General features: G+C 37.5%; 1 protein-coding gene across 3 annotated transcripts in view; it reads left to right on the top strand.

Annotated features, from left to right (window-relative positions):
* Nucleotides 1-11,148, top strand: part of LOC102537198 (transmembrane serine protease 11F) — a 62,014-nt gene extending 50,866 nt beyond the window's left edge. For all 3 annotated transcript variants that reach the window (XM_006217850.4, XM_072940820.1, XM_072940825.1), the window contains 4 exons: nt 386-587; nt 4,343-4,602; nt 5,458-5,600; nt 9,540-11,148. In XM_006217850.4, the coding sequence (XP_006217912.1) occupies nt 386-587; nt 4,343-4,602; nt 5,458-5,600; nt 9,540-9,698 (764 nt within the window). In that variant the 3' untranslated portion in view covers nt 9,699-11,148. The remainder of the gene's footprint in view (nt 1-385; nt 588-4,342; nt 4,603-5,457; nt 5,601-9,539) is intronic.
* Nucleotides 11,149-12,951: the final 1,803 nt, after the last annotated feature.

Raw genomic sequence — 12,951 nt, 5'->3', positions numbered from 1 at the left:
CTGGCTGGCCTCCAGCAATTTATGTTCTGACTACAAGGCTGAGTTTTCCCATATGAAAAATGTTTTGATGTAAATGTATCTAAAACTCTTAGCAGAGGATCTATACATTTTTGATGCTCAATCAATTCATCCATATATGCTTTATGTAGAGACAGAAGTTAATTCTTGGATTGGATGACTTTAAATATTAGTAAATATTTCTTCTGAATCTCAGTAGGAGAATTAGGACCCCTACAGCATAACCCCAGAGACTGAGCGCTTGGAATGGGTTAAAGAGTAGCAGGTGCAATGGATGGTCCAAGCATCTGTACCCAGTGCAAGACAGGATGTGCTTTTCTCCCTCCTCCTTTTCATGAAAATAACCTAACATATATTTCTGTGACAGGCTGTGGAATAAGGATGACCTCTTCATACATGCCATTACCAGCATCCTCTTCTACTGAAAGGATTGTCCAAGGAATGGAAACAGCTATGGAAGGGGAGTGGCCATGGCAGGCCAGCCTGCAGCTCAAAGGGGCGGGACATCAGTGTGGAGCCAGCCTCATCAGTAACACTTGGCTGCTCACAGCAGCTCACTGCTTCCGCAAGTAAGTTTACTAGAGCTGTTGTGTGTCTTCTTTTCTCAGCTGGTATTACCATCAAATTTAATGCTTGAGAAGCGTCCAATCTCACCAGCTTATCCTCTGCTCCATTCTGGATGGACTCTGTCCCCTAAATGCATTGTGGTTGCTCTATGCCCCCATCATCCCCTCACCCTTCTCTCAGTATCTATCATGTTTGGTTTGCATTAATCTTGTGCCTCTTAGCATATATTTTCTTGTAGCATCACGATACTAATGTGATCTTTCCTACTATATCATAAATTATTTTAGTATAAAGACTGCCTATTACATATGTAACATGTTTAAACTCCTCTGTATATTCAAGGAGAAAATTCAGCCACTTCCATTCTGATTTTTAAAAAAAAGTTAATCTCTCTATCCTCCAGCTATCAACATCCACCATCACTTTATAAATAAGAAAAAGAAATCAGAAGTATCACTCTTAAGGCTCTCCCTTCCAACTGCATTATCCAAGAACCAGGTGGGCTTATACGAACCAGAGAGGTGTGTGGATGGTGGGAGAGACCTGCCGGCCTATCTCACTGCCCTCAGAGTGGAAAACTGGTCATATGCACAATGCAACAAATGATTTCTGCTTGGGCTTTCACAGTTACTGCTCTTAAAACTCAGCTGCATCACTTCACATTCACAGACATGCACAAGTGTGCTATTGTCCCAGAAGATCAGGGATACACTATCTTTCCTCCTTGAGGTTTCACCAGCAATATACAGAAAGTTTCTCCTTTTAAATCCAAAAAGACCAAAAGCCCTGAATAAAGCCCTGGCCAGTGGCACTGCTCACAAACCCTTTCAGAGGAAGCTATCCTTGGTGAGTCTAGGAGGCACTTGATCATCCTTGTAAGGGTAACACCCAAATGGTTCCAATATGCCTACACCTTTATTTGTGGAGTAGATGTGTAATGAGAATGACCTAATGAATTTAAGGTGATTGTCATTCTCTCATCAAAGAAGAGAAAAGGAACTCAGTTATACCTATTTACAACCCTCCCAAATACCCAGCATCATGCATTAGGTGAACTCGAGTCTCACTAATTTTTCATGACTTTCTGATTTTTTTCATGTTCATATAGTCCACCAGTCTTCATACTTATTTTGGGGAGTGTCGTCTATTTTAGTTTATAACTCATATTAGCTCATATAAATTAAAAATAAATAAGCCTAGAATGTCAACACATTAGTATTTAGTGAAGATAAGCTATAATGATTGAGATACATGTTCTGGCAGGTCCAGTGCAATCTCTGTGTGCTGGCAGACCTATATGGGGATTGGTCATTAAATCTGATAAAACAGAGATAACTTATGAACTTGATAAAAGAAATTGTGACATGATGGGGATGGGAATGAATTGAAGGGATAAAAGGAGAAGGACTGGATGCAGTGAGTTTAGATGCCACTTTCAAGGAGTTTTTTTAATGAATGGGAGGAGAGAAATTTGCCAGTTGTGGGCGGCTGTAGACTCAAAGGAAGAGTTTTTTTTTTAATCTGAGAGATGTAATAGCATATTTTATGCCAATAAAAATAATAATACTAATATAAAAGAGTTGGGAATAGTAATAATCCTGGAGAGAAAGGGTTCAATTTTGGGGGTGATATAATTTCATGTAATTGTATAACGCAGTGTACTGCTGTGAAGGGAAAATACAGGTACTTTGAAACAATATTACAGTTATCCAGTGGTTTTAAAATGTTTGTGTTTTTTCCCCTACAGAAATAGTGTATTTTAAAAAATCATGTTTAAGACAAATCTTATACCTTTATGTCTATGAAAAGTTATTCTAGTCTTTATGGAACAAGTGTGGGGGGGTGAGGAATCATGAGACCAAGGCCATCTCTCTGACACTAACCAGCTGGATCCCTCACTTATCTGCGCAAGCCATTTAACTTCTGAGTCAGTGTTCTTATCCACAAAGCATGCTGAACTAAACCTATTACATGAGCCTTCATTTCTGGTTGAAAATACATAAAGCAACGGGTATTTCTGTTTTGTCTACTCGGTTACACTCCTTAAAGACGGAAGTCACATATGTCTTCATAGCTCCCAGAATTCTAGTATTCAAATAAGTACTTCAGCCCTAAGATTTCTATTTTAAATCAAACCTTTCTTTAAAGTGTAAATAAGTAAAACAATTGAGGTTGGAGCCCTCCCCCACCACCTCCTGGTCCCTCCGCCCGGAGGCTCTGACTGCTCATCCCTGGGGCAGTGCAGAGTACTTTGAAAACCACTAATCTTTCAGGTTTTTCAATACACGTAAAAGTTTATGATTCACCAACATACTAATCCTACATGAACAAGGAAATTCTCTTTTTGAATTCCCTTCTGTGTGATTTCCTTCTACATAATTTTCCTCTACAAAGAGAATTTCAGGTTTCTATTTATTTCTAGGCATTCTTGATGGGGATGATTAGATAAAGAGGGAACTGGGCTTTGGAGAACAGGGAGGTAAAAAGATAATAAGAGTAAACAGACTTTGCTTGTGATGTAACTTTGTGGTAGAGAAAAGCATTTGTGTGAAGGGAGAACCTCAAAAATAGCAAAAGGGACTGACCAGGCCAGATTAAACGGCGGTGGGAGCTTTAACAACATGACATTGAGTTAGGGCTGCTCAGTCCTTGAGTACTGGGGAAGGGCATGGGCATTTCGCGGAGAAACAATCCTGTGTGCACATGAGGGTTTGTGAACAGACAAGTTACACTTTGTCTCAAAGATCAAGGTAAGACTCAGTAAACAAGAGCCAAAGGTGAGTGATAAAATAAGAATGGATGGAGTGTCTGATATTGTGAAGGAAAAGCCCAGCTGGGCTAACAAGCTAAGTCACAAATCTAAGTGCAACAAGTGTCGGATTACTGATCTGAGTTCTGCTGGGCTAACTCATAAATCTGAAGTTTAGTGTCAGTCTATTGGGCTAACGAGCTCAGTCACAAATCTAAGTGTGATAAGTGTCGGTTTACTGATATAAGTTCTGCCGGGCTAACTTGTAAATCTAAAGTTTAGTGTCAGTTTACTGGGCTAACAAGCTAACTCGTAAATCCAAGCTCAACAAGTGTCAGTAACGTGATCTGTTCCAAATTGATAAGCTCCAGTGTACTGATTCCTTGCTTTTTGTTGTTTGAACCTTATTGGCTAATAGCCCCATACTTGTAATTAACCCTATAAAACCTCATGTGCACGTCTTGGAGGTGCTCAGAGCTTCGGAGCAGAAGCCCCTCTGAGCCCGCCGGCGTAATAAATCTGAGTACTCCAACCCTCCGAGTGGTGCTTGTTTCTTGGCTGGCCTGTCATTTCCGTAACAATATACAGGAAAAATGCCTCTTAGGGGGCATAATATCCAAAACAAATCAAGATTAATTTCTACATATTTCATTGCAGTTACAGAAGAAATGAAATTTGAAGAGTTTCTAATAAATAAGGAATTAAAATATTACAAATTAATTGTATAGCATACATTACTATTATTATTGCAAATACAGCATGGAATTCCACTTAGTTACTGTAATCTTTTTAATTTTAGAGTATGTAAAATATTTTAAGGGCTTTCATACTCTCTCTTGTATCATCAATATTTTTAACTTACTTTTTCCGTAAGGTCATCAATTGCAAATTCTCTCACCATAAGGATTTTTCAGGAGCATAATCCCAGTAGTTGGGGAGAATCTAGCATCAATTTTTTTTAAAGGAAACATTAAGCATCACAAATATGACCTTTTCATTTTTTTGCAGAAATAAAGAACCAAGTCAATGGATTGTTACTTTTGGTGCAACTATAACACCACCTGCAGTGCAACGAAGTCTGGGGAAAATTATCATCCATGAAAATTACCACAGAGAAACAAATGACAATGACATTGCTTTGGTTCAGCTTGCTACTCAAGTTGAGTTTTCAAATGCAGTTCAGAGAGTTTGCCTCCCAGATTCATCTATAAAGTTGCCACCTAAAACAAGTGTATTTGTCACAGGATTTGGATCCATTGTAGATGATGGTGAGTTGTTCAACCTAATTTACATAGTACAAATTTATCTTGGAATCTAACAAGCTGTCTTGGAGAATATCTCTTTGGACTTCTCATAAAAATCATGTTGATGCTTCTAATGTGTACGGATCTGAGGAGGACAGTAGATTAAAAAGTAAAAGGAATCAGATCCTTACCCTAGACCAGTACACAAGTAATTGGAGCAGTGGTGAGAAAGAGGAGAGGCTCACAATAAAAAAGAAGAGAACAGACTGTTTCAGGTACTATAAGAAGGAATAAAATGCTGCAGGAGTACAAGGGAGTAAATGATTACAAATTGTATATTTGCCCAATGTAAATACACCTGGTTAGCATATGCTTCATATACTTTTTTTTGGTCTAAGTTCTTCCTAATTTTAATGAGGATGTATGATGATCACAAACAGGAAAGTGTTTTGTGAATGTTTTGGGACTCAGTTGTGAAGTATTCTGTCTTCCTAATCCCCACCTTGCCCTCTGCTGGTGTCATACTGTTGCTGTATCTTGGGCATTTGTTTTATTTCCCATGCTTCGAGATACCCCAAAATAACACACTACAGCACAGAGCAGGACAAATAGACCTGTGCAGCTCGTATCCTGGTTTCCACCTGAATAGCATTTGGAAAATTGATGACCTTCTCTGAGCCTCAATTTCTTTGTATGGAAGAATGTGAAGTTGGACAAGATCAGCATGATGAACCCTCTCCTCATGAAAAAAAAAGGCATCCACACACACAAAATACTGCATGTAGTTTTGAAGGTTCCAATAGCTTTTAAAGATCCACAAATATAATACTGGCTTAGATACAGTTATATTTGAAGAACGTTTGTTTGTTTGTGTAATAGGACCTACACAAAATAGACTTCGGCAAGCCAGGGTGGAAACCATAAGCACAGCTGTGTGCAACAGAAAGGATGTGTATGATGGCCTGATAACCTCAGGAATGTTATGTGCAGGGTTCATGGATGGAAAAGTAGATGCATGTAAGGTAAGTCCAAAGTCAAAGTCAAAATTCTAAAAGGAAAGTTTCCATTAACTATTTCTAACTTTGGCATATATTTTACCTGGGAGAAAAAAAAATGGCATCTGTTTTACCAAAGACTCAGTTTACTTAAATAAACATAATCACAAAATTATTGTATTGAGTGTTCACTATGCCAAGACAATGCTAAGCACTTTCTATACATTATTTCATTTAATGTAATGAGACTGAAGCAGTACCATAATTATCCCTATTTCACAACTTGGGAAATTAAAGTCCTATGCTCCCTATTTCTTGTTCAGGCAATCACTCTTATGCTCTATTGTTATTTTCTTAAACACAACTGTAATCAAAAGACAGAGAACCTCTCCTCTGAAAATCACTTTATTTAGCTCTATCGTCATCTCTCCTGTAGCTTGTTTTCATCCTCCAGCCTCTGAGTCTCTCTGCTTTGTCCCTTTTATTCTTTCATGACACTGACACCTGAAATAGATTTCGTCTCCATCCCAAGCCCTGCAATATTAACACCGACTCATTTAAATGCTGGATTCTTAGTTCCTAGACCCCCTCACCTCTGGTGATCTTCACTCCTTCTCGGCCATTTATTTCTAGGGCCACACCTTGAACCCTGTCACCAAAACTGTTCCGTCTCCAACAACACTAATTCCCCAAATACTTCTTTTTAACAAGTATCCTCAGTCCTTTCTGGCTGTTTTTCAACCACTTCTGTTTGTTTAGCCACACTCTTCTGTTACACCTCAGCTTACCAACCCTCACCCACCAACATACACAACCTACACATATATTCTTTGTGTCCCTTCTCGGTTTCATTTTTATCTCTAGCTCTTACATCATCCAATACACAGTATGTTGTTTAACTGGTTTACTGTCTGTCTCTCTCACTAAAATAGAATGTAAGCTCCAAGCAGGCACACACTTTGGAGCGCCTGTTTTATTTACTGCTGTATTAGCAGCTCCTAAAACAATACCTGCACAAATATTTGTTGCCTAAATATCATCTTTATTCAGTTTCGTAGAGACCTGTAGACCATTGCTCCTCTGCTATCTCACATTCCGTTAATCCTTTCCTTTCTTCCATCATCGACTTGTCCAGCTCAGATCTCAGTGGGATCTAAGAGATCTTAGACCTCACTTTGGCTAAGACCACTAGATGCTCTCTTTCCAGTGTTTCTGACAAAGTCCCAAACCTGGAAGAACTCAATCATCCGGTTGCTCTCTTTACCTGCATCTGAGAAGTCAAATGCTCCTGGAAAAAATACAACAGAACATGTGGTTCCACTGTAGGTTCCAGATAACAAAACTGACAACCTTACTATTTTTGTTAGTTTGTTTGTTCCTATGTCTACATTTTTCTGCATCTGTCAACATTTTCCACTTTCCTTTTTCCTTAACTTCTGGTTTTTCCTGCCCCTTGATTCTCAGCTGATGATTTTGTTTCCCAATTTTCAAAGAAAAATAGAAGTCCTAAGAGGGGAATTTCCTCATCTTCCCAGTACCAAGCATATAGATCTGCCTTCATCCATTTCATCTGCCTTCAGCTTAGGTCACACAGAGAAGCTGCCTCCTTGCTAAAGCTGATCTGTCTCCACTGCTCAAATTCCTCTGGTTGTCAGCCCTCTGGGGAAGTTTACACTAGCAACTAGGTCCTCTGTCTCCTTTCAGAGTCAACATTTTTGTTGTAACTAGATCCTGTCCTACTCAGATCTCTCAAGTTAGGGATAAAAAGAAAAAAACAATTCTTTCTTGACCCATTTTGCCTCCAGCTAGCATCTCGTCTTATCTCTTTACCATCAAATATTTGGGAAAATGTCTATACCCATTGTCTTAATTTTCTCACCTACCACTAACTCCACAAACCATTTCAGTATGGTTTCTATTGCTTTATCAAAATCTTATTGCTTCATCAAAATCTCTCTTCCTAATGTTTTCAATGAACAACTAGTGACCTTCAACAAAATTTTTTTGTCTTTTTTTTTCTTCTTAGCAGCATTTAATAATGCTGACCTCTCCCTCTTTCCTGCAATATTGTCTTCCCTTAGCTTGTAATGATTTTCATCCTACACCTCTCTCTACTCCTTCTCTGTGTCCTTTTCAGACTCATTCTCTTAATCACAGCCATCACACGTTAATTTATCCTATGCCTGTTTCTCTTTTTACTCTATACTTTCTCTCCAGAGAATCTAGTTCTCTTTCATAACTTCAATTATCATTTTTTTGTAGATGTATTATAAATTTATACTTTTGATTCCAATCTTAGTTTTGATCTCCAGACATATATTCTATTCCTACCTGGTTGCTGCACTTGGATATTTCAAAGGCCTTTCAGATTCATCTATTGCACCTGATTCTACTCTATTCCCCTCCCCACCTGATCTTCTTCCTATGTTCTGTATCTCTGTAAATGGCATCCCCTTTGATTCTGTTAAACAAGCCAGAAGGCTAGAAACATTCTAGTTTCTCTCTTTATTCCATATCCAATTGGTATGGGATCCCAGTGATTTTCCTCCTTAACTCTCTCTCCACCATCTCTTGCCTTTCTCTCCTCTCTCAACCTCTCTCTCCTCCTTCTCCTTCCACTCCCTCAGCTGCATTAGCCATCTAGTTTATTTTCTTATATTCACTCTTAAGCTCCTTTGGTGCATTCGTCAAATGAATGCCAGGATGGTTTCTAACAAGATGTAATCTGATCATTTCAACTCCTTCCTTTAAACACTTAAAATTCAATGGTTTATCTTTGTTGTTCTTTAAGATAAAAAACCAAAAACTTCTTAAAAAGACCCACAGGGCTCCACATGGACTGACTAGTCACTTCCAACCTCCTACTGCCAGTCATTATGTATCATTTGCCCCTTGCTGTCTTCTCTCCAGTACCTCCCCCCCTTTTTTAACAGGCCCTTGCATATACCAAGCTCCTTCATGCCATGGGGCATTTGTCATGCTGTTCATTCTGTCTAGAACACATTTCATGCACACCTTTCTTTTCATGATTTACTCCTCTTCTTTAGATATTAGCTCAATTACATCTCACCAAGGGAAACATTCCTGACCTCCCTCACCAGTTGAATTCCCCTATTTTATGTTTCCATAGCACTTATCACAGTTGTCATTTTGCATTTATTTGCAGGCTTATTTAATATTTTTTAACCTACCTGTCAATCTCTATGAGCATAAGGACTGTTCATTTTTGGTCATCATTTTATCCTCAATGCCCATCAAAATGCCAGGGACAGATAGTAGGAACTAAACAAAGAGTTGATAAAAGAAAAAAATAAATAAATGAAGAAGGTGGAAGCGGTACAAAGAGGTTACCCTGTGTATCTCACCCTGGGTCACACAACCACTAATTATTAGAGCTGGACCTGAAAGTTGGGCATTTCAACTACTGAGACCACACTATTAACCTCTACATTTGTATCTGTTAATTTACTTAATCTTTCTTGTTCCAAAAGAGATTTAAGGGGGCTTATATAAAATTCAGAAAGCAAATATAAATTAGAATTAGATGAGTAAAAGAAAAAGAGGCCAAATGTAGGTCCATAAAATACAGTAAGCTAACACATTCAGAAGAGATCATAGGATATTTTCACCATTGCATAAATACTAACCTCACATTAAGTATTTTATATAAATGCTTAGTAAACTATGCATAAAGTGTCTAATCAAACTAGTGAGAAAAAAATCCAGGGATGCTGAACCAGAAATAGTTCATATGCGTGAGTGTTAATCTTTCTAGAAAACAATTCACTTTAAAGTTTAGTACAACATTTTAACTCAGTTGATAGAAACATTTTATAATCTATCTCTAGTCTGGCTGTATGTTCTATGTATTGATTTCCTTTTTTTTTTCCCTGTGGAAGAGAGATGATTGTAATGACCCTCCTATTGAATTAAATTAGAGTTAATTTTAATTTTCTTTTTCTCTAGGGAGATTCTGGTGGACCTCTGGTTTATGATAATCATGACATCTGGTACCTTGTCGGTATAGTAAGCTGGGGACAATCATGTGCACTTCCCAAAAAACCTGGAGTCTACACAAGAGTGACTCAGTATCGAGACTGGATCGCCTCAAAGACTGGTATCTAGTGTGAACTGTCCATGAATTATATCCATGGCACACAGAGCTAAAACTCCTGCATATTGTATATTTATATTCTTGGGGTTTGGATCAATGCTTTTGCTGGATGTCAAGAAGTCCTTCAGACTTGAACTAATCTCATATCATTAGGTGGACTTTGTGTACATGTGACAGAACTCTTCCCTACCCTAAGGGAAGAAGACAGCGAATGACAGGTAGCACTGACTCCTCACTCACATGGGAAACTGTTTGTGATCTTATTCATCAGATGCATGTTTACAAATGGTTTCCCCCAAGTGAAGATGGGAAACATCATTCTCCACAGGATATAAAGAGCTGCCAGGGCTGCCAAAATCTTACCACATATAGTACCTGGAGCACTTGGGATTCTTCTAGTAAAAAATCAAACAGCAATCCTCTCTAAGGATTCAAGGCTTCAACCTTCTAGGACTGATGACTGAACACTCAATGGCTAGAATGGAGAAGTATGGGATTTGCAATATACCTTGAACTCTAACTTAGGTTTATAAATAATAATACAGAGCATTATCATTAACCACAAGAGTTGCCACTTAAAAGATGTTGAAATGTATCTGAACTTGCTATTAACATTGTGTTATACACAAAAGCACTAGCTTCAGGATGTATGTTGTATTGTTAATAAGCATTTCTGATTTATTCTTTAACAGCATCTTGCTATACATACATCAGTTGGAGTTAGACCACAAGGGAGAATAAAGAAGAATCTTGGGAGCACTTTTCCATGGGTACAAGGAGAATAAAATGAACCAATGGGACCCAGGCTAGCAGAGTTGGTTTCAAATGATTAATGATAAAAGAAGCACTCTTTAGATTTTTGGTAGAATGAGACATCCAGTTATGTATTTAGAAATATCTACATATGATAACTGGTACTTTTGCAAGTCTTCAGTTCTCTGACAAATCAGATGTCTATCAGAATGTCAGGGTGGGAGAGCTGATCTGTGCAAAGCACTTAAGACAGGGCCTAGCATATATTATACACTACATAAATGTTTGCTATAATGGAAAGAAATGCCTCTGTGAGTTTTAAGGTAAATTAACTTAAATTAGCCCCAGGTCTGGTGGTGGAGAGCACAGTCTTTGGAACCAGGCTGCTCGAGCTTGACTGTTGGCTCTGCCACATTATCAACTGTGTGCCATTAACATCCCTGTGCTTTAGCTCTTTCATCTCTACAATGAGAATAAAAATGGTACCTACCTTGTATCATTATGAGGATTAAATACACTAATTTAGTAAAGCTCTTAGAAGGGTGCCCACAGTAGGCTCTCAATATGGACTAGCTGCTATTAATTATTATTGTGTTTTGGACTCAATACAGCAATCTATTTTTTAAAAACTGTACCTTCTTTAAACCCATGTAATTGATTTCAGAACACCTCAAATGACATTGTAATAAAATTAGGTGAATTACTAGATTTTTTGAAATCACTTCTTATGTCTCATGAATATATTTTGAATAAAGTCTGCTTATACACAAGTCGTCATAGGATGCCTGGTCATCTGTCACCAGGATTATGACTACAGAAATGCAGCAGTATTCACATCCAGGCCTCACATGTGAGACCTCAAGTGCTAGATGTGTTGCTCTGATTTATTAGAGAAAAAATCTAGCCTCTTAGTGTCTCTGATGACTGAAAATTTTAATTTACATGTATGTGTGTTTATATGTAATATATGTAAACAATATAAATATAACTAAAAAACTCCTAGTTATTATTTAATATCACAATATCATAAACAGAAAAGGGTCATCCATGCACACCTTCCTTTGGAAAAGAAAATGTCCCCAAATTTCTGAGTTGATAATGACTACTAACAACTGAGTATCAACAGAAAAAGCAGAATAAAAATGTAAAGCCCTGTACTTTTTTTTATATGTAGAGAAACAGCTAAAGCTTTCTGGAGAAGATTTAGCATATTCTAGATGTGCCTGACTGAGGACATGCCTTTTTTACATAAAAGCCTACACAGCCTTTGTAGAAATAAGAAAACAAACCTGTCTACAAGAAAATTATTTCTACTATGTAAGTTATATAAAAATGGATATCTGCTTTTGTGTACCTATATTTATATTTCAGGAGACTGTGACACCTTTCTGCATATAAATGTCTGTGGAACTATATATACTCATTTAAATAATTATATGCTTGATTTAATTCAACTCAATGACATTTTAACACAAGTAAGAGATATAAGTGCAAAAGGCCATAGAAAACTCTAAGAAATGGAAAAGTGGATTTTTCAAATAGGATTTACTTGTCCTATTTCTAGTTTGATGTCTGACCTACTGAGTGGTGTTGCAGGAATCACTCAGTAGCTTTTGCCTCATATTTTCCATCTACCATATGAGATGTTAAGCTATCTACCTCATGGCATTGTGAGGCTTCCCTGTTCAATAATAAAGTTGAAAAGTCAAAGAATGTTTAAAAACTGTTCAAAAAATGCAAGGTATATTATTGCAAACTGATATCCATACATATGATGCTGTAAATGCATTAAGATTGAAAAGAAGGCGCTTTATTTTTTTTTACAGTGTTATTTATCAACAGTATTGCTTTGTGAAGTTTGCAAATATATTGTGGTTAAAAAAACTGGACTTTGTCTCTTCTGCTGCGAATGCTATAATAATGCTCACATCTTTTCACAGGAAAAAAAAACCCTACAGTTTGTCTGACTCATTTTAAAAGACAGGTCAAATCTATTAGGGTAACAGTAAACAATACAGCGTATTATCCATGTGGAATCTGGATAGAATTTTGGGTGCCGTGAGGACAAAAGGGTTAGTTTTTAATACCAGCACAAAATTGAACCAAGGTTTTTGCAGTGCTTAACCATCTCTCAGTGAAATCTTAATGATTCCATGACAAGAAGAACAAAAATATATTATTAGGAATCGCCCCTTTTCAACTGAATGAACTTGTTGCTTTGTTTGTATATTTATGTGACAGAGAGGGGATGTGTACAAGACATCCTTCATGTGATCACGGAAATAAAAAATAAACTTGTTACAAATGACGGAAATTAATGCTAGAATTATAGTTGTCAGAGCTGCGAAGGACCTACAAGATTGATTATCTAAATCAACCTTCTTTTTTGATTGATGTGAAATCAAAGCCAAGAGAATTTCCCCCAAGGAATATAGTAGGTTACAGCCAACAGAGGAACAGAATTCAGGAGCCCTTTCATCCAGCTCAGTCTTCTCTCCACTACTCTGATTT

The sequence above is a fragment of the Vicugna pacos genome, chromosome 2 (genome assembly GCF_048564905.1).
Source record: "Vicugna pacos chromosome 2, VicPac4, whole genome shotgun sequence".
NCBI classification, from domain to species: domain Eukaryota; kingdom Metazoa; phylum Chordata; class Mammalia; order Artiodactyla; family Camelidae; genus Vicugna; species Vicugna pacos.
The sequence above is the reverse complement of the archived record's forward strand: the minus strand, read 5'-3'. Positions and strand labels throughout refer to the sequence as shown.